General features: G+C 38.9%; 1 protein-coding gene across 1 annotated transcript in view; it reads left to right on the forward strand.

The window, feature by feature from the left end:
- Nucleotides 1-23,521, forward strand: part of LOC107185845 — a 236,165-nt gene that overhangs the window by 174,435 nt on the left and 38,209 nt on the right. Inside the window, exons 7-9 of the mRNA XM_015573617.1 lie at nucleotides 20,776-20,904; nucleotides 21,442-21,581; nucleotides 22,401-22,635. Of these exons, the coding sequence (XP_015429103.1) occupies nucleotides 20,776-20,904; nucleotides 21,442-21,581; nucleotides 22,401-22,635 (504 nt within the window). The remainder of the gene's footprint in view (nucleotides 1-20,775; nucleotides 20,905-21,441; nucleotides 21,582-22,400; nucleotides 22,636-23,521) is intronic.

Consider the following 23,521-nt stretch of genomic DNA (forward strand, 5'->3'; position numbering starts at 1 on the left):
TTCATTTTACCTAGAAAAAGATTGTACAAATATTTTGAATTTATTTAACATTGGTAATTTATTATAATAACATGATAAACGGAGTTTCGAGAACCGAAGCTGCATTCAACAAATTTTTATTGCAGATATTCAATTCTTTTTTTAACATGTAGAATTACCCCCCTTTCAGTTGGTCCGCGTATTTTGCTGAATGTAGTGAGTACGTTGTAAATCATATTCCTCGTTTTCATTAAAACTTCAATGTTTCATGTACAGTGCAGCAACGGTTGCCACGTTTATCGTGGAGAAAGTTTAAATTCCAATTTTGCAACAGTTTCCCCAGGAAAATTATGCTCCGAAGTTTTTCTGAATTAATTCATTTAGACAAAAATAATACTTCAATATTCCGGGTTTTGTGTGATTTCTCCCTCTGTCAATGTCTGAATTAATTCGTTATGCATATGTAATCATTTCATGTTACAATATTATTTTACTGTACCCAATTTTACAGCCGGAAATTATTAATGAATACTGTTCTACAATAACTAATCTACTTATTACGAAAAAAATTGATTTCTATGAAACTCAAATTACTCGAATATTTCATAGAACAAGTGAACACAAACTATTTGTCTAATTTTAAGTGAAATTCCGATCAGTGTTTCGATTATGATAAAACAGCGAGAAAATATTCATCCAGACGAAACGAAAAAGATAGAACCAATCAGCGTCGCGTTTATGCTTAACGTCCGTTATTTCCCCGTCGCGTTCTCTTTCCCAGAACTGCGAAAACAGATTGCCGTTAGAAATCGCTCGTGAATTACATCATCGTAAAAGTGATTTCTCGGAGCTTCCTCGTCAGCGTTCCATTAACTCGATGGAAAAATAGCTTCCGTCCTCGTTGTACCGCATTCCTCAAACCAACTTCGGAAAATTATCGGAAATCCCGAAGAAAATCACATTACAATCGCTACTATTGGCCATAGGTCGTACTTTGCGGACTGGCGGAATTGTTTAGATATGTTGTTGAGCAATTCCTTTGAAATTGATAATTTGATATCCTACCGGGGGTAGAAAATCGAAACGTGATTGAAACAAATTGTCCATGTTGAAATTAATCATCAAAGTTCTGACGTTCCACATCGTTTGCTCACTAAGAGATGCTACCTTCAAATATTCACTTTTCTCGTAAATAATAGTGATACAGATAGCATTATAAAACTTCGAAATACAGTTGTTCAATTAGTACCACATGTTCTTCATTCAATTATATTTTATTTACCATTATTTGAAACGATCAGACATATTCGAATTATCCGTAAAAGTGCTGACGTTCTTTAGTGTTTCCTCACCAAGAAATACTACTGTTTATCCTCAACCTTTCACTCTTGTCGTGAAAAAGAGGTACATATGGCATTGGGAACATCGCAATCCGGTTGTCCAATTATCATAAGAAAATATATTGTCCGGTAGGTAGCCGTGAGAGGGTCAAGTATCCGACATGAATTGTCGGTTTTTCGTGGGACAAGGACGGCTAACTTAATGTCCTCGTTTCAAGTGCAAGACCTAAGCATCCATTGCAAGACGATCGATCATGCTCTCCACTTGGCTCGTTTCGCTCGCGATCCCAGAAATTCGGAATCGGTGTCTGCTTACTTCACTATCCCATTTCGGTCGCTGCTTTTTAGTTCGTATTGACAGTCACGTGAATATTGTTTTAACCACAGCTTAGAAATTGGATGCATCTATTGCAATTTAAATTCAAAATATAATTTATTTATACCTAGTACCTTCTCTCAGTCCATCATATCTAAATTGTCAGATTCACGCTTTATGATATGAAAATCAAAATTCAACAAAATATTCTTTCTTGTATTATGTAATCTTTAGAGTAATTTATGTGTAACAAAATCATACAACGCTGCAGCCACATTTTAAGATATTTTCTGCAACGGTTAAAGAAAAATTGTGGTATTTTAGAACACTTGTCGTGCAATTTCCACTAAGCTTTCAATCCATCAACTCCAAACAGTTAAACTCGTTCCTTCCAACAGTCAACCTCCTTCCCACAACAGTTCCTAACGTTTATCGTTCGCGCCCCCCCCCCCCCCCCCCCCCCCAGCGGAAGTTACACCGTCGTAACGTTCCCATAAAATTACGGTAATCGTATAAAATAATCGGCGACGATCACAGTGAAATTTTATCAGTCATAAATCCGTCAGAAGCACTGCAACGATGTACTTCTACCCACGCTCAGTTCGCATATTTTATTTCGCGACTAGAACTTCCGGTGTCGAGCTGAACGCTAGAGCCTCCCGAAATGTTCGTACTTCATTTTTCCCCGTTTACACGGTCCCGACGATATAAATAGGACGGTTTCCCACGATGAACGAGGCGACGGGGAGAGGTTCATCAAACGGTACGAAAGTTCGGTGTCTCGCGCGGGCTTCAGCCACGGGGAATTAACTTCGCTTGACGTCGATGAAATGCCGACGCGGAGAATGTGATGGAATTCCCTTTTGTTTTTTTTCAAATAAAGATGTTGTGGATTGGTTATAAGTGTTTGTGCGGATTCATCATTGTATAAATTAGCCGGTACAGGTAGGAGTTGAACTCTTAATTTATTTGAGGATATGTTATTTTTATTCGATGGTTACTTAAATAGATACTTGTTAAGTTCGATGCTTTCGTATATGATAGTGTAAAATAACTAGTTGTGTAATAAGCAGACCGGATATATATGCGAGTGTACAATTTTAGACACTGATTTGACACGTTAAATGCCATTCTGGAAAAAAAAACTTATATTGCTGTGGGTCAATGTGTAAAAAAAGGTCGAATTTGAATGAAGAAGACAGTATCCGAACTAATACAGGGGCGCATTAGGCTAGAATATATTTATTCGCTTGAATACAAATGGCACTTAATATATTAAGAACATGAAAAGCGGTCAGAAATTAATTTGTTTTACCAGATATTTTTATCATATGTTACCGAAGGTTACGCAAAGGTTTATTCGAAAGATTTAAGTAATCTTTCAAATACAGATGATGTTTATTCATCCGATGAATTCTAATCGAATATTCTTTGCCCGTCGAATAAGGATAACTCGTATTATTCGAACCTTCGAATGACGAATAAAGACAAAGGATCTTTTATTCGAATATTTTTACTCGTGTGGGACAACATTATAAAATATTCCATGGAAACTTATAAGTATTAGGATAAAATGTATAATTTCCTTAACTACAAAGTATACAATATTGACATACACTATCATCGTTTCGTTTATTAATTTTTGTCGATAGATGTATACAATCACAATATCTGTCGACGTGAAATTGCTTCTTGGATGGACGTTTATGGTGGATTTCGTGGTTACTCATAAAAGTCTAATAAAAGACCTGTCTTCAGGGGAACTGTAGCTTATCGCTGTTATTTCAGGGGCGATAGAAGCGATTTCGTTGCGTTTCGCGCAGCCGGTGTGTTATTTATAACCACTGGCACAGTCGGCCGAATAGCGGACCAAACAATCGATCGTTCGCGTCTCGTGAGCGACTTTCGAATTATTCCTCAGACTTGTCGAGGCGTTTCTGTTTTCATTCTCTCACGGTTTCATAGATGCACGCGGGTCTGTAGTTTCTTTACGATATCGAAATATTCCTCGAAGACCACATAAACATGAAGTCTATGGGTAATCTCGAACAATTCGGTCGATCTTCGAATTTCAACAGTTTCATGAGACCATTCGCCGAAGAAATAAAATATCAGCCTACAGCTTCATCCTTATCTTCTCGGTAGATAAAGAATAAAACTGGCCTGAACGGGACACGTAGTATGAAATAATATTCAGCCGTTATTATTCAGCTGAAAAAAAACTGGTACAGGGCGATAAACTTGACAACATATTAAAAAATCATCGAAATCGAAGGTTGCTCCATTATTGTAAATATTTACCAAAAAACTTCAACTGTAACTGTTCCAGTATAACAAACGAAGGTTCGTCTGTAATTATTCCAGCTGAAAAAAAAAAAACATTTCAACCGGTAACTATTCCGACGAAAATCTACATTCACTCGCTTGTTTACGATGTGTAGCAATCCGCCCGTTGGCGGAAAAATATCGTTGAACTTCGCCGGTTTATCTCTTGCACCTGGAGAACATTCACGCGTTTATCTCGTTGTCTTGCGGGGGTCGAACGGACCGAGAGGATGACCGCGCGGAGAAATGGAACGACCCGTGGAGAACACCGGGATGTCAGGAATTTATTCTCCACCTTATTCCGGCTAGTCGCGCACGAGAATAGCCGTGTACTCGATTCCGTTTCACGGAAGGATCCTCGGGAAAAGAAACGTTCGGCGGGAGAGGGTGGCGACCGTGGGAACCGCTGCGAATTTTCAGAACATCATTCGATACGAGGCAAGCCGATCGAAATGAACGAACAAAATAAGACCGGGATCCGGGCGGAGATAGATAAAAATGATACGGGAACGAGATTACTTGTACGATGTTGCGTCTTCGCGCTTCGTGAATCGCCTTGCCCCAACCCCTTATCTGATCCCTATTTTCTGCGGAATGGCCGCGACGAAATTGATTCAGCGTCACGAACTAGTTTTTTTTTTGGGAGAAATCGAAATATTCTATGAAACGTAAAACCGAGAAGAGGAGAAAGTGAATTCTTTTGCAATCTGCAGTTGTATGTTATTGTAGTAATAGTTTCTATGTTCGGTGCTCTTGGACATTTATTGGGAATGATAGTGATCGCTGGATGGAAATTATAGTAAATGGATTTGTAAAGGGAAAGCAGATGGACACGATGTATTACTGCGTTATGCCACGTATCGACAGGGATCGTATATTTGTAGACGATTCAATACAGTATATTGACAGTGCATAAGGCCGGACATTATGTAAGTAGAATAGGGTTGCGTATAATCTGCCTGATCCACGGTCGTACATAATCAAATGACGGTTCAGTAGAATAAAGCCCTATATGAACAGGCTTTGGCGTATGATTCGTGTATAATTGGATATTACAAAAGAATTTACAATTCATTGTCAGTGCTTGGAAAAGTTGAATAAAATTTATATAATTTCAACAAAATAATATTATTTTCAGTGACATCATATCTTTACATTTAGTAAAATTCTTCCATGCCATTTAGTTTCAGGCAAAGCAATTTTTTGAAGATTATTTTATCTTTAAGGTAATTCCATTTTCGAAAATATCCTTCATAATTTCTTTGAACTTGAACGTTTTCTTGAATTAAATTTCCTCAATATTAGGAAACGCAGCAGTGAGTTAAGATTAGACTTTGCAAGATTAAAATAAATTACAGCTGATAGAATTTTTATTTTTGCCAAATCAGTAACATTAAAATAAATTACAGTCGATAGAATTTTTATTTTTGCCAACGCAGTAACCAGAATCATATTCGAAAAAACTAGAATCATATTCGAGAAACCCATATTTGTTTGTGAGCAACAGAAAATTGCCTTTCGAAGAGGACTTTCTGTACAACATCATCCAATTCCCGTATCTATAGCTATAAATACGCCAGTTGCTTCAATTTACAAAAAAATCACTTCAATACAATCTCCTCTATGCAATTGAAACTTTAAGAAAATTTTATAAAGAAATTCGATATTTTGAAACCGGCAGAGTGATGTACCCCCTGAAAGTCTAGGTCTCGAGTGACCCATTTTCGCCAGCGGACGGTTAATCTCGTCCGAGAGTGCACACCGAGAACTATTATTTATCCAACCCCCAGGTCACACTGGAGGACCGCTTTATACCACCAGGAAGAAACTCGAGAAACTTCACCGCGAATTCACACGAGACGCCGCTGACCCTTCGTCGGATGACTTCGCGAGGGGGAATTCTTATTCCTTGAATTCAATGTTCCGGCCTCCTGCGCCGGCCGTTGCTATCCTCCCTGATCTGTCGGAAAGTTTTCCATGAAATGTAGCGACAACGGTACATAACGGGGGGAGAGGCTGGGGCCAAAGCTCGCGCAACTTCCGCCGAAAAGCCGTAAGAAACTCCTCGGTTACACCCGACTGTATTCGCTGCAGACACCCTCGAGTTCCTTCGTGATCGTCGAATCGTTGAATTTAATTATCCAACTACAGTGGCGCGAAACCGTTTCTCGACTCACCCCCCCACCCTCCCCACAGACTTGGTCTGTGTCCACTTAACATTCGCCGTGGTTAAACTACGATTAGAGTTGGTACAAATCGTTGAATATGTTAGCCCGCCGCTGTCTGCAATTAAATCACGAGGCTGGCAACAGAGTTGGGCGAAACAATGACGAAATAAGTCCCTGGCGGGCGACGGGATTTGACGTCGCGGAAACTTTGGCCGGACCGGATTCTCGCGAAAGTCCCGCGCTTCCGTCGTGGAAAAGTTGAAGTCGAGGGAGGCTGTTTATGTTTTCCTTTGTTTCTGGGAGAACACGAAAACCGTTGGGTAAGGTGAAATCACTTTGTCCTTCTTGAGAAATGTACGATTTCGCTGTAGGGCTTGATCTTATTGTTCTTTTAGTTATTGTCATTCGACTGTGGATGTCTTTTCGAAGTTGTAGGGGAATTGTATATAAGACTCTGTTACAGTCCCATCTACCCGTATGTGCTTTTGAATTTTAAATCTTGAAGATCACGTCGCACACGTACGTGATCGAAAACATCGAGGGCATATTATAAAGGATGAAAGGATAAAAATGCTATTCCGTAATAGAGACTACGACAACACTTTAAGCTCAATCTCTGTCGGTGCGCGTCGCGAGTGACTCGCCATGGAAAAGGTTTCCGGGATTAGATTCCCGATCTATCAACGGAAGCATAAGGCGTTCAAAATGTTCCGGAAGATGTAACACGCGGCCGGATCTCATTTTTATTCCTGCCACGGAACCTTGAACCATGAAACTTTCTTCCGCCGGCGCTTCTAATAAACGTAATAGAGTGTAAAGCGTCGAGATAAGGCGTGTGCCCCCTAGTCGCGCGGTGGTTTCTTCGACCCGACATCATCCATGCTCCATTCCACCTTCCTGATCTGCGCCCTTCTGAAATTTCGCCCTAAAGACCATCATCACGACCAGTTTCTGCGGGAACGACTATTCTTAGCGTTGTTAGGCGAAATACGAGGTGAGACTGAACTTCTCGGTGGTCCAATAGAGAACACGCTTGAGATACCTGGACATCATTGAAACTTTAAAGACACGTGGATACGTATAACACATATTTTATTTTTCAGAGGTAGTAAAGTTTAAGAGCTAACATTACCCTTCAAAATTGAGGAAGATAATGTTAAAATATTAGAAAGGACATTATGTTTTAGGGCAAGCCAAGAATCACATTTATGTCAATTGAGGGTTAGACAATCCAAGATGTAACAATGGAGAATTAATAGTCTTGAATAAAATCTACTCGGTGTACAGGAACTGAAGTCAGAGGTACCTAAATGTCTAAGCCCAAGATCTCAAAGACCCGGGAAATCAAAGTTGAGACCCATCGGACCCAAGGATATAAGGCCGAGACCCCGCAAACCAAACCCAAAACTCCAGAGAACTGAGAACATCAACCACACCTCCTGAATTGGTACTGCATGTCTTGAGCTGGAATCCTCGGGTCTTTGAAATCTTGGGCTTTCTTCTTGAGTATCTTGCGTCTCAGAAATTTTAACAATGTTTCGATTTGTTCTGACAATAAACAACTTGACAGCTTTATTGGATCTACTTGTGTTACCTAAAATAAATTGGAGGGGTACTTACAAGTTTTGATGAAGCTGTCGTTACAAAAACTTTCAAAAAGTGAACACCAAAGTACCATAAAGTGCATATTCCGTCTGTACTTGATAAAATGTCGTCTAGTCTTTAAGCTAATTTCTGCAAACGTAACTGCATAATGCCAACCTAGTCACATTTTATAAATACATCTATCTATTTCCAGTGATCTTGCATAAAAGTCACCTTTCATCACCCCGATTGAAACCATTTAAAACGCGCCGTTATATCGAACAATGAAATTATTAACCGAAGGAAAGGAATGGCCGGTGACAAGCGTGAAATCAAAACATCATTTGCGTAATGTATTTCTTATTGTCCGGCTGTTGAACAGGAAACGAAAAATAAATATTCAACAGACTCGCGGCGGTGTTTAATTCAAAGAGGCGGGGACGGTGACGCGAGCGAGGGTAGATTCAGCAAAAGTTAAATAAAGTGGTCGCCGAAGTTAGTTACGCGAAACAAGCGGGCGCGCGATGCAAATCCATTTTCACGCTTATCGAAAGCTTCGTTAATTTTCAAGCGGCCGACGACGCCGGCCGCCGAATTTGATTACTTTTCGTTTCATATCTCCATCTCCTCATCTTCCCTTTCGTTCGTTCGCTTTTTTATTTTGTTTTGCTTGCAACTTTTATTCCAGCCAGCTATCTCGCTTCGTTTCCTTTTTCGTCGCACTCTTTCGCGCAGACGGACCTGCGTTAAAATCAGCACGCGACGCGGAAATGACGCGCGATCGAAACGGGATAGAATTAAACGTGACACGAGGCCGGCAACTTCCGTTTTTCTGTAGCCCCCCGCGCCGGGAAAACAATATCCGGCACGTCCTGTTGCTCGTCTTCCGCCATCGTCTGGGTATAAATTGTGTGTATGTGTGTTTGTGTGCGCGCGCGCGAACGTGTGACGCCGTCGACGGCGGCTGGGAGCCAATTGAATTCACCCACTAATCCTGATTATACTTTAACATTGCCCGGTCGCCACCAGCGTAACCAGATTTACGTTTCATTTCGTTCCAATCCGCGGAACCCGATAACGTACTTTCTCGAAACAGATTAAGCGATTCGGCGGATTAGTTTTAACGTGCTCGTTATTTTCGGTCCCCAAACAGTTCGACGACGATAATAAGCTTACAAAATGGAATTTCAAGTGCGATCGTACAGGATATTATATAAATTCGTGGGTCATTTGTAGAGGAAATAGCGTTACATGTAAAAACAAAACGGAAGTCTGTCTGTATGAAACATGAAATTTTGGGCATAACTTCCCCATAGGACATAAGCGTCCACTAAAAAAGTACTCGTAAGGGGCGAAAATATGTCCAAATAAACAGGGATAAATAAATCTATACATCTTTTCTTTTTTAATCTTTTTTTTTTTTGTCACAATTGAATTTTAACATTTTGTCTAAAAAACAATTTTGCCAAATATCAAAATCTTAGTAGAGAAGTATTAGTTGCAAACATTTCGGTACTAGTCAGTCTCTGATTCATATAAACAGAAAGATATTGCTACACATCGTTCATAGAAATTGGCTCATACTCAAAGATTTCTCTCTTTTTATATTTTACTGTTTGAATGCGAAACGAACCGAACCCATTCTCGCAGTTCTATCATCGGATAAATTGAAAGACAAATGTCAACATTGTATCAATTAATTAGCAAGATAAATATGTACTCTTTTCAAAGACGGATGAATCCATAGAGCCTTAAAAGCTTTAAATCGGGCTACACCCATGGGACACCGGATTCTCACCCAAATAATACAGAGCATGATCAGTCTGGACTTTTCCGATTATATATATGTACAGACTGTCGAGATTAATGTTATTGTCACATCCAATTAAAATTCAACACTCAATTTAAATCGACAGATTCCTACGAACGACTCACAAGCTTCTTAATTCGTATTTAACAATTCTTAGGTGTACCAAAATAAAGGACGTTGAAAAACGACATTCATTACGCAACAACCTAATAAAACTCCATATACAGATTTTCTTTACATCAACGTTAAGTGGGACAACCTATATATTTTCTTCACCAGCAGTCTGTACAAAGAAGTCTGAATGCTGGGGATCCCGCGGCGAGGAAGTTTAATTCAATCCACTCGGTTATCGAGTTTTTCCATCGGCACACCGCCCCTCTGCGCGGAATATCTTTCCGACGAATGTCAATAGTGGTCCGCGCTAACAAAATCAGCACCCGGGAACAAGTTTCCGTGTCCGAATTTTCAATTTGCTGGAACAATTAATTTACCGTTGAATCGATTCAGTCGTATTTACAGTGGGCTTATCTGATGTTCCGCACATGCTTTTTAATTTTAATATTATAAATTAAGTCATTTTGAAAATTTTTGGAAATATTTACAAATACTCCCATCTATGTATGTTACGATGATTTAGAATAACAGAAAGTAAACATACTTGTCAGTTATGAATTCTTCATTTCAATTTTAGGAAATGAAGAGAGGGAATCAATTTATTAATATATTGTATTTTACTAAAGTATGCAGTTTCACAGATTCTTATAAGTTACAAAGATTTTTTATCTTACATTTAGCCTTAAAAATACTCTAAGGGGTGACGAAAAAGGAAAGGAAAACTCGTACTGTTTTGCGAATATAGTTGCGAATAACAGACGACACAACACGAGTGAAGTGGATGCTCGCCAAAGGGTCATTTGCTATCGACTACAAGTTTCCCCTTGGGAGGAAACCTGTTCTATTTCATTCACATGACAACAGCTGCACCAGCGACAAGATAACGAGGGGAGGATTAACAGCTAAACTAGTCATAACCACTTATTGACGCTTAGGAGCTCTTAAAACTCGCGAGCAAGTTCCTCCAGCTATCTGAGCCCGAACGATGAAATAACGATCGAACCGCTCCTCGTGGTAGAATTCAACGACGCCACGAAATGCTACCTGCTAGGAAAGTGTGTAACGCGATGCTGAATCTTTTAGTTCGCGCGATGGCAAATGTTTCAGAGTGATCGTTACAAAATGTGTTCATAACTTAGAAAATTATGAAATTTTAGAAATCTTGGTTAAATTTATTTCACTTTCAATATCGTGCTGCAAAGATTACGTTTACTTTAAACGTATCAAAAAGTACTATCTTATGGTTACAATAGGATCGAAATACTTTCGAATTTAAAATATCTTCTTACTGTTCTATTCAGTCAAAATGACGTCAAGGCATGGAGACAAATAACGAGTAGTGGTTTTTTAGCATTGATGTTCGAGTTACTTGGAAAAATATAGAATTGTATGAACAAAGAATAGATTACCTACTTATTAGCATTCCTAAGTATACGTTTCAATATTATTTTCTTCTTAAAACTCGTGCAATACTTTCATACTAATAGTTCACGTACATTTCGAGATACATACAGGTAAATATACAGGTATAATTAAAGTTATGTTATCACGTATGTATATTTCATACATACGAAACAAGATCACATTTGACTGCGACAGTTTAGTTTATGCAATAGGTGTTACTATAATTTTACTTAACCTTGTATTCGGTTAATTCGATATTAACTTCAAATCAAATTCTATTCAGTGAATCGCATCGTAACAATATATGATAGTTGAAAGATAAGTTTTATAATAACAGTACAATATTATTCTGTATTGTTAAAGGTAATAGACAAATATTTAATCAAAACACGGCGAATACAAATACCAATTCGAATGAAAAAAAACATGGATTTCTAAGGAAAATTTCTGCCACCGATTTGGCGTTCACTCGTGGAAGCATGATGCGCCCACTTCCTTATTCTATGCCAAGTTACGGTCGACTTCCACGGAAGCCATTATTAAGGATAACCAATTCCTCCAGGGTCCCGTTCTATTGGAACTCGTGAGAATGAATCGAAAGTGGGAGAAGCCGATAAAGCAGCGAACCATGTCGTATGATGGTTGAGGGTGGATCAGGGGCGTCGGATTATCGGTATGACTGCTGGAACGAATACTTTATCATGGATCGCGTCCTTGAAGTTACTTTGGGAGTTCAAAGTAGTGCCATTTTAAAACCCAAGTATCTTTACTATCTGAATCACAGTGTAGAAGATTTTATAAATATCAAAGAGTACAATTTAAAAATACTTTTTCAATTAAAAGGTGCTGAGACAAATGTTTAACAGAAGAAACAAATTTTAAGTGGTGGAGGTATCGTATTCATTTTACAGGAGAGAGTACGTTAAACTCTTTAGGATTGGACGTGTAAGTAGTACATAATACTATATGGTCAGATTACAGTCAGTGGAATAAGACCACCAGATGTGACATTAATTTAACATAGGATTGTCTGTAAATTGAGTTAGCGTACGTATCATGTCTATATGTATATGGTTAAACTACTGACAAGGAAATAAGAGAGTCGAGAGCTAAAGCTGTTTTTTACTAGAAACAGTCGAATGCCAATTCAACTATTCTCTCAAGCCGATGAGTAATCGATAATTTCGCATTCTCACAAGCCCAGACCATTTACGATATCTCAACTAAACCATAGATCGACAGAAAGTCGATAGTACACGTTCCGTCGAACGATAGGCATACGACAAGTAGTAAATGTCTATACGAGGTCAGACCATCGTTATTGGAATACGATCGTCTGGAACGGATATTCGATAAATATTCCGAACATGTGCAGACATCTCATAGTTAGCTCCAAATTTCATAATCAAACAAGTAAACCAGGTGCACGCATCAACAGACGTCCCAATGGGACATGACTTAATAATCAGACATTCCGTGAGTAGAATACCAAGGTGTATATTCTACCGTGTACGTTATATGTGTTGACAATAATCTACTAACTAACAGATACATGTTAAGATTAGGTGTGTATTCTAACAATATTGTGGGTCTATATTCCGACATTCAACAAGTAAAGTAGTCACTTATAAGCATGAATTCAGCCCTGTACTCTGCCATTCGCCTGGTTCAGCGAATGAACATTAAACGAGCTCGTGGTCCCCCTCAAATAACAAAGGGATTGGTAACAATAGTACAAGTACACATGCTTCGTGTAATAATAAATTGTGCACCAGACCACCATTTTCATTGTGTTTCTGTCCACTCACCAAGTATTACTAGGTATATTACCGTTTATAAGCACAATATTATTAGTTTTTGTATAATATTTTTATGTAACTAATTACTTCAGACTTCGTTCTGTTTTTTAATATCAACTCTAAGATCACTATCGTCACAGGTATATGACGCTCGTAGCAATCCTGTTAATACTGAATAAACATGTCAAAAATATGCACATTACAGGTATCTATGAAATGGGCGGTTGTTCTCATAAGTAACTATCAGGTATATCAGTAAATAATCCACTACATATATATTCTCTCCGATTCAATTTTTATTTCCTAAAAACTTAAAAGCATACGACCTTCCAGTGATATGCATATATCTGTCCTCATTCCTCAAAGTACGTCGCAATCGTTAAATACAAAGAGACAGAAGTATGTTTTAAATTTGAACTATATTACCAGTCAATTGAAAGGAAACGATGGATTATCTATCGATACACCTGAAATATAACCATTGTCAGGAAACAGTAAGATTAATAGAAAGCAGAAAATAACCTCAGATAGTTTACAATCTTTAACTAGTAACAGGAAGCTATGGCCAGACACATCGCGAAACCACCTTAGAAAATCAATTCTTCTTTGTTCCATCAACAAATTCAACTTTGTCAACAACAAAAAAAAAAAGAGAAACTTCATGACTGTCCTAAGAGTTTCGACTGTTAGTTTCTCGTACGAAATTCTGTCAGACCCTTGATTATTATTATAGAGTATAAATTTCAATGGCATTAAGTCGCAAGCTCGCGGAAGCGTGTCGCATGAATCGCGGGCGGCACCGAAGCCGACCGTGAATTAATTTAACGTAGCGCGTACGGAGGTTGTACATTAGTTACACGCAGTTACGTACGATATCTGTTGGCACGGCCCTGATTACGCAATACGAATGCGATGCGGGCGCCGGTGCGCCGCCACATCTAATGTATCCCCGTGCCCAGTTATTGCCATCCGTGGGATTATTACTGTAATTGCATTCGTTGCAATTCCCCAGGCGGAATCGCACCGGCAATGCAAGGTTTAATATACCGCGATCGTTCGAGCTGCACGGATGGGAAATAAAAATTAGCGTGAGCATTTCTTTACTTTCTCTTTGCCTTTCTTGAATCGAGTGGAATGATGAATGAGAATGATTTGTTACCTCGTTATCGATCGAGTTAAAGGAAAGCTATTTTCTGTGGTCAGTGTAAATGTTCCTCAGGTGTGAATTCAATAGGTATACACTGATTGACAAATATTAGAAACGGGACACATCTAAAAAAACTGTTAATTTTTGGATATCTGCAAAAATTGTATCTACTGTTTGACAAGAACAATGTTACAATTTAAAATAGAGCTGTTTGAACCCTTTTCTTAATAGTAAGTAATACGCATTAACGATATTTTATTAAAGACCCTTAAAACTCAGATATTATTGTCTAAATTGTGAAAACAAATTTCTCATTGCAAAATGGTTGAGTAGTTAATAATTTTCTATCACATTTTTTATTCCACTCGGTATGTACTTCAAGCCCTTAAAGTCTTATTGCAAATACTCCATATGTATTAAAAAGACATCATAACCTAATAACTTCCATATTGACACCATTCATGGAATATACATTCTTTGTTAGAACGTGTCACATGTGCTTGTATAACTCTAATTCGATATAAATAAATATATTAACAGCACACGCTTTCTGCTAACAAGTAATGGGCCTACAAAAGGCAACAACCTCGCGAAAAGTGAAAAACAAAAGTGAAATACTTCACACGCTCAACCAACAATTATCCTACTCAGGTGAAATCCTTAAGTCTCCACAAGGCATAATTATTGGTCAACGTCTGGCGAACTATGATCAGTCATTCGAAGAATTTCATTAGTCCCGCGGATACTGGAAGAAATAATTCTAAACACGTAACAGGTGTTCCCAACCCCCCAAACTTTCGTCCGCGATTTTAATTAATTACTGTAAGCGTCGGCGTTAAGTAATTAATAGGGAAAGTTCGGGTTCCTAGCCGGCTTCGATTTCATCCCGGCGAGTTTCCGCACGACTGCTTGACGCGTCCGTGGAGCCACGTGTGGCTCGTCGCCAATTTCTGAATAATTAACTGTCAGGAAGCCGCGAAGGGCGCCGCGACCCTCTTCCATAATTGAGACCGCGCCCTGTCTACCCCCGGCACGTCTCACTTTCCCTTCGTGTAAGCATGTAAATTATTAAACCCGTTCGGCCTGACCGTTCTCACGCCTCGACAACTCTCTCAATTTAACCCTTTCTGACACAGATTATTATTTCTTAAGATGGAAAATGATTTTCTTGAGATTTTATTAGAAATATAAAAGTTTTCTGTGGGAGGCGTTTCACTTTCGAGAAAATATGTTTCCAACACCTCTGTGACCAGGCTGCGGATATTTGTGCGTTTGGAGCATATTTTAATCTATGAAAGGCAATAAATTGGGGATTCGACCCGACCGATTAATAAAACAATTGATTTATTCTCAGCTTAATGGAATCATGAATATAGAATCCATTAGTCATTTTCGAGAAAAAAGGATACGGATTTTGTAATCTGTATAAACACTCGCAATTTATCTATGACAACATGTAAACTGTGTATTATACGTAGAGAAAGATCTGTAATGAAGATTACTACAATACTATTAGGTCATTGCATGAGAAATGTATTTTGTATTCGTTCTTTGTATCTTGTTCAAGTTCAAAGAATATTATTGGTTAAGCATACATATTCGATAAGTGTTCCATCACTTATGAGCAAGAATGTAAGTACTGTTCCTTTGTCCAGGTCACTTTTATCACATGATAGTATCATAAGCGTTATACATCGAGATTTATTTCAAACTTTCAGCAATTTCGTGATACAGTAAATCCTCTATGAGTGTTCGAAGACTTCTTGGCTCTAACAAGGAGAGGTTCCCAGGTGTAACGCTGACATTTTAATGAAGTTCAGCACAATAGAGCTTGGAATTCTGAAGCCAATGATATTTGTTTCCTACACACATTGTTTCGAACACTCATCAAGGATTTACGGTACCCCGTAACATGTACTGCATATATTCGACAAGTGTCCCAACACTCACGAACGACAGTATAAACACCGTTCTGTTCTCCGAGTCTCCTAAAATAAAATTAAATTGAATTTCACCCTAAACATCATTCGTCTAGTTCACACTCAGTGCCCTAGGGCGGTGTATTTTTCAACGGGCTTCCCGAGAAGTGCATTTCATTCCCATAAAATCTCAACGTAATAAACTCAATTTCAACCGTGCGTCCTCAACGTGTCACCAGCGTCGTCGGCGGTCTTTAATATCCACGAGGGGTCCTGATTACGTTTATTCCACTTTCTCCGAGTAGCGGTTGCCCGCAAAGTAAATCGGTATCCCCACTCTGAGCGCGCAAGACCGCTTTCATTTTCAAGAAGTAACAGGTCGTGGACATAGCGGAAGGGGTGAGTCGCCCAGGCACAGTTTTTACACGTCATTTTCTGCCCGAGCGGCCCGAACGCCAGAAAATCCGATTCCTCCGGCTCCATTTCGTACAATCTAGCCGCGGTAGTGCACGGGGGTGGGGGACGAGGAAAAAATAGAGCTCGAAAGGGTGGGCGAGAGCGAGAGAAAAAAAAAAGAAAGTGGTCGGTACCAATGGGCGGTGTATTGTGAGCACTCAAGCTGCTATAAAATGCCCCGGAATTACTCGTCCGCAAATCCGGCGAAGTAAATTAAAAATTTCCCATTCGAATCTGTCGATTGCGTCCACCTACGAACAATGCCCCGCCCCGCCACACTTCGTTTAATTCCAATCGAACAAAAAGCGGATTAAATCGCACCCGACTTCGCGGAGGCCATTGTTTCGCTTTGTATATACGCCACCTCCGTTTACCCGTTTCCCGGGAAATTCGAAATTTATAATGAACCCGTTCGCTGGTCGGGACGTTCGTGTTCTTGAACTCTAATACGTTATAATTTTATATCGCCACGCAATGAAATGAACCCCCTTTCAAACACTCCGGCCGAGGTTGATTCGATTCTGGAATACGCTTAGGGTCAGTTTTCTTCCGAAAGGTGTTTTAATCTCAGGTAACGATGTTAACGACGCGTTCAGAAATTTAGTAGACAGTCTATTTTTTTTTCTCAATAATTCTTTAATGTGCAAGGGAGTAATTGAACGCTATTAAAACATTGTAGAATAAAAGAATTCTTCTTCTATTTTAATTTTTAATATTAATCGTATTACCATAAAGATGTTTACTGAATACATTAAAGAGAACGAAATAATTGGTAGCAAATTCTCGGTTTTTGTAATGTAACAATACTATGCAAGAAAACTAGTCCCTGAGATATTTGTGAGAAATTATTATGGTTAGATTGAATTTCAATTAATTTTCACGAAATTTCTGAATTGTGAAGGGAATTAAAAGTTATGAAGTCGCTGGAAAATTTTATTGCAATAAACGCAATTAAAATGTTTGTTGATCGATGCTTTCACATGTAACAGTATTGTTATTTTTCTCCTCGTTTAGTACGCAATTACGGTAAAAATTATACTGTTATGGACCGGGTTCGCGGGGCAACGTTCATGCCGGTGCCATTGGTATAATACCGCAGGGAACGTCATCGCAATAATACTGTCCGCAATCGCATTTGGGATTTCGATGTTTCAAACGAGCGGAACATAATAGGCTGGCGAACAATTTAGAGCACTTAATGTAATTCGGTAACGAGCCACTTGATTTTTCAGTAATACCTGTTCCCGAACACGGCAATTTTCCTTCGTGAAACGTTCCCATGGACCCTTATACCGATTCATTTCGAACGAAATTTATTCATGATATATGTATATCACGATGATCATATATTTATGTGTGTACATGATATACTTTAAGCATGGGAGTCATTTGACAAAATATTGAATATAAACAGTAGTTACATACGTTTAGAAGTTCATAAATTAATTTAAACTTCCATGATGACACCAGATTATTACTAATATCAACGAAGATTGCTCGATCCATAATGTACATCGATCTATGATCCGCGGAATGTGAATTTTGTATTGAAATGGAAGGAAGGCCTATCGAACCTCTGTAACAAATTTGAAAATAGACATTTATATCTTCGAACATCTTATCCATCGAAAAGATTCTATAAACACCTAAACTCGTACACCCTTTCTTTTTTTTAACAGCCTGTATACATTCCGTAGGGCTACACGTCAATCTAGGTTTGATCGCTGTATTTTTAGTTCTTTAAAAATAGTTAAAGCGGAATAATTAATACGTTTACGAAAAAACATTGCATAACGTGTTCACGGAGAATGGTTCGATCGAGTCGATTAAACACGTACGGATGCAAGTGCGGGGGTAATCAGATTTTCGGGAAACGTGCTAGAACGTTGTACCGAATCATATTCGGTTTATTGTTTAAAATACTGGCGGATGGAGTCGGGGCGTTATTTCGACGCCTGCTAATACACCGTGTTGCGTGAGCGTTACTTTAAGCTTTTAATGGAACTTATGCCGAGCTTATGTTATTAAAGCACCGTGAACAAGCAAAAAGATTCGGGAATGAAATATTCGGGGTTTTATGGAATTCTGGGAAGTGGAATATGCAAGATTGGTTTGGTTAAGGATTAAACAGTTTAATTAAGTCGTCGGTAAAGTAAAATAAATGCTTCTGCTTTTCTTCTTGGTTTAAATCGAAATTTCATTAACACGCTTACATTTAATAATAATTTCAGTACTGAAGTTAAACAGATGTATCGATAAGAGCCTTGTCAATAGGAAGAATATTCCCAGTTCCGGCGTGGTGGGAAATATGAAACCATTTTTAATATATCCTACAGTTCATGGAAAAACGTTCATCTCTTGCAGTAAGATCCTTTTCCTTTTTATTACATTTATGACAAGTATGAGGGCCTCAAGGCAATGAAATAATGACTTTAATAAACTCCAAAGAGATCTTTATCTTTTTTTTTAACTAACAAGCGTATTAAGAAATTATTTGTGGGAATACACATTTCCATTAACATCCGCTACTCACCCATACTAACAATACTTTTTTACATATTACCAATAAATAACTCCCTCTTTTTTGTATAATATTCAAAGCATGGTTTGAATTCATAATGTCTCCCCGCTCTTTTCTATTGCATAAATAACAGGATATTGGATGTCGAGAACAACTATCACTGACACAATACAGGCTTTCAATTATCATAAATATAAATATTGCATTTGACAAAAAAGATTGTTTACTAATTATTGGTACACCTACTAGATAGAAGGGATATTATACTATACAATAATACATATAGTATACTGCAGTGTATTATAGTGCACTTCAGTATTATAATGTATCACATAAAAATAGTGCATTATTTATTGGTACACGTAATTGTTCTGTTAACCGAATTTGTATTTTGCAGTACTGGATCAGGTTTCAATCAATACGAGTGAAAACAGTACATTTCAGAACGGAAACTCCGATTCAACATTTTCCGGGAAATTTGCTACGATAGTTCACCGTTTCGTTAATTATACGTCTCTCTGCTAGAATACCCGGCGTGGGGCATACTATATTTTGTTTCAACCTGAGCCGGACTTGCCAAGCCCGCCGCGTGTCCAATCCCACCTCTAAATTAGAGCTTAATTGTCCGGCGCTCGGTTCCACCGGCGGCCGAGACCTTCTCTAATTTGAGCAGATTATTAAAATCGTATCCCCGTGATCCTCGAAATGAAGGATCACCTCCGTAGGCAGGTAACGACGGAACTTTTCTCGTAAAATAAATCAAAGTGGTCCAATCGTGGTAATTCGATGCAGCCGCCTCCGCCGGGGTAACGTCGGATATTTTCTTAATAGTAAAACTTCCATGACAATCGACTGCTGTTCGTCCCCATGAACTTCCTGATAAATCAGTACAGCGACCCCTCTGGCGAAATCCGCCGACATCTTCTTATTCGTTTTTAGTCTGCCTCCCTTATTTATCCTATTTCCTCTTCATAACTTCGTCACCGACGAATCCACTTTTATTAAGTACTTCGATCTCACCAATTCGAATATTTTCGAACATTTTTTTTTTAGTGATACAGTAGTACCTCCCGTATTCGAATTAATAGGCAGACATAAGTATTCGGATAAAGGATTTCCAAATACTGAAGCAATCACAGTTTGTTTCATGTATAAGTTTGTTTAAATGTTTATGGATTCGATATACATTATTTTAGCGCTATACAGGTTGTTCCAGAAAGATGGGACAATCTGCAATATGCATATTCCTCAGAGAAATACAAATCGAAAAATCCTTTATCGTTTTGTTATCTACAGTTCCATTCTCGAGATATTAGCAGTTAAACGACCCACGGCTCAGCTGATTAGAGTTCATTTAACTGCTAATATCTCGAAAATGGCGCACCAGATTACAAAACGGTAAAGAACTTTTCGATTTGTATTTGCGTGAAGAATATGCATGTTGCGGATTGTCGCATCTTTTTGGAACACCCTGTATATTTGCACCAGGATAAAGCATCTGTTGCTGAGACATTCTGCTCGGATATCAAATCGTTCGGATAGTAGAACATCTGAATATTAACATATTCCGATAATGAGTGTTCGGATACGAGAGGCTCTACCGTACTTCCTAACCCACACGGTGCTCCAATTATGTTCCATTTAAAATGATAATGTTATGTGGGTCGTAATGTGACATCGGTCGAGAGGGATCCGTAAAGAAGAAACTTCTCCTTCGAGTGGCCTATTGTTCTAACATCGTGTCAGACTCGACTTCATGGAATTTTGTTTTTGTTGGACGCAACCATGTCGTTTCAGTGACTTAGGGGGTTGGGTTGCAATTACGTGTAATGCTATTCCGAGTTTGTTACCGCTGCTGCCACTAAAAAGCATATTCGTCCATGTCTGTTACAGCCACTGCACCAGTGACTATATCGCCGTGTACTCGGGTCCGACAACGTCGAGTCCTCTTCTGAAGATGCTTTGTGGAAAAGAGAAAACGTCATTGATGTACAACGGGCAAAATCTCTTGGTCGAGTTCAGGTAACCGTCTACGTGTCCTAGTCCATATGTTTCTTTTGCACTTTTTTACGTAGCGAGAGACAATCCATAGACGTATTATTAACACTGGACCTACCAAAGCAATCAAAATTACTGGTTCGTAGGCTCATAAAAATTATTAAAATGTCATAACAATCTCTTTGCTAGGATTTTTCGGAACTTTTATTGCAATATATAAGTAAAGAAGTTCGTTAATTTATCGATTTGCATACTTTCAACAAGCTGTTCCGTTTACCAACGTGATAGAAGGAGATCCACGTTTATCTTCGGTAGTTCTAATATTAAGCGTAAACAAACGTGAGCTTAACAATAAAAAATCGCTGATAATATATTGTATATTACAAATATTCATCTGAACATTATTAGATACTATGGTTACAATTTTTTATCTGCTCCATTCGTGTTAGGTGTAAAACAAATTACTTAATGTAATATTCCGATCAATTAATATTTATTCTTAACTTTTGAAAGTCAAATAGAAGTACAGGCTGCCCACTAAACCGCATTTTTCCTTTCCAGAACTGGTCCAGAAGTACCGCCCTTTGATTACAACGGCTTCGTTGCGAACCTGAATTTCATAGAAATCACGACCGAAACCCCAACGACGACAACAACGACTACGACCACGACGTCGACTACAGAAAGCATCGGTAAAAGCCGTAAGTACTGGAAAAACGGACGCATTCGTTCGATAATTACTTGTCGGTTTTACAACACTTATCCAGACAATGCAACTTGAAGTACTTCTTTAAAGTGGATACTAAACGTGTTAAGCAGTATAGTTCATTTGATTCATGCGTACATGCCAGTCCACTACAGTGATCCCTTATACACAATTAAACTTAAACGAATCGTCCACACTAGACAAGCACTTATGATTCCCTTTATACATAGCTACAATGGTCACAAATACACAAAGTAGAAAAATTCCCAAAATTATTAGTTAATCAAAGGTTGTCATATAAATAATTCTAACGTATTAAGTCAGTGTATCGCACAATATTTTATATACAATTGCTTGAACAAAATTACTTTTACATCGTGTGCCGTGTCCCCTAACGATTAATCAAGAATCTAATTGAAATGCAAGTTTCTCCGAGCGTTTACAACAACGCGCCATAAAACTTCAATATCACTGGTCCAAGTGCGTTAAAGTTAAAGGGGGATTATACTGAAAAAATAGAAATATAAGTTGCCTTTCCATTCTACTGCGAAAACTTTTCAAATGACCTACGAAACTTTCTGAACCATCTCCACAAAAAAAAAAAAAGACTGGTTCACTCGTTGAACCGTTTCCTCGTCCGGTCAGAATCCCGAGAAAGATATCCGTATGAAAGCTTGCTCGCGATAATTAATTCCAGCTCGCAGACCGTGTATGCCCCGGTTTCAATCAGAGCGCGACATCCCCGAAATCCGGCTCGTCCTTGTTTCAATAAAGCCCACCCCCTGTTCGCTCTCAAGTGGCCGCGTATTTTCAGTGGACACGATGAAGTCGATCGGTTACAACGTCCGGTACAGCAACCGGGACCTCCACGACCAACGGAAGGACCAGGGTACCACGTCGAACAGCTGCGACCTAGAGGTCAGCGGCGAGGAGGTACGAACCGGTCACCACGACACCAGGGGGAAGCCCAAGTCCACGACGTGCCGGCTGGTGTTACGTGGACGTGCTTACGACACTGAGCACGTTTCGCTGGCCAGTTACAATCTCAGGTAATGCCTGCCACCTTTTCCTACCTTACGACCTTGCACACGCACACCTGTCTCCACACACCCTTGCCCGTACCGCCCCTTGTTGCCCTCGCCTCGTAGCAGCCTCCATCTATAGCGACTTTGATTTACTCTGGTGCCATTTCTCAAGGACAACTGGTAATGATTCGTAATTTCTATTAATTTTTTATTTTAAACACTTTTCTTCGTTGTTTCACGATCTTGGGTTGTAAAAATGAGTTTGGATTACAGTATTATGCGAGTTAATGTGATCACAGGTTTCATTCCGAGAGACATCACGAAGTCATGAATCGTGGAGCGGAACTTGGGTAAATTTTGCTGCGGATTGAAATTAGTTTTTTTGGAGTTTGTTTTAGTAATTTCTTATTGGAACAGCCGAAGGGTAGTGTTCCTTCTTCGTGTACATTTTTAAGTTCGCTTCACTTCGACTGATCCAGTGTCTCTTTTGGTTTCAAAATCTTATTTACTGCTCTCAGACTCCACGTCATATTCCTTAGGCATATGCCTCTGTGTCATTGTAGTGTGTTCACGTTACAATTCTTTTTCGTTTTCTCGGAGTGATATTCCAAATCCAAGCCAACTGATAAGAAACACGAAAGTATTCTTGATGACAGAATGTACCATTTGATAATAATTATTTTTACTAAAAGTGCAGTTATAGGATATGTTTTGCACGCCACGCAATTCTTCTGAAGTTATCACAACAATGTGCCCAGATGTAAGAACGTCGAGTAATCACTTTGTTCACATTTAGACTGTGGTAACAGCCGTCGAATTTTAAATGTTGTGGGTTAGGTTAGAGATGATTCCTTTACAATACATTTAGAAATATTAACCCTTTAGCTACCGCAGGGCTAGCGAAAAAATG

Source organism: Dufourea novaeangliae, unplaced genomic scaffold, assembly GCF_001272555.1.
Source record: "Dufourea novaeangliae isolate 0120121106 unplaced genomic scaffold, ASM127255v1 scaffold56, whole genome shotgun sequence".
NCBI lineage: Eukaryota > Metazoa > Arthropoda > Insecta > Hymenoptera > Halictidae > Dufourea > Dufourea novaeangliae.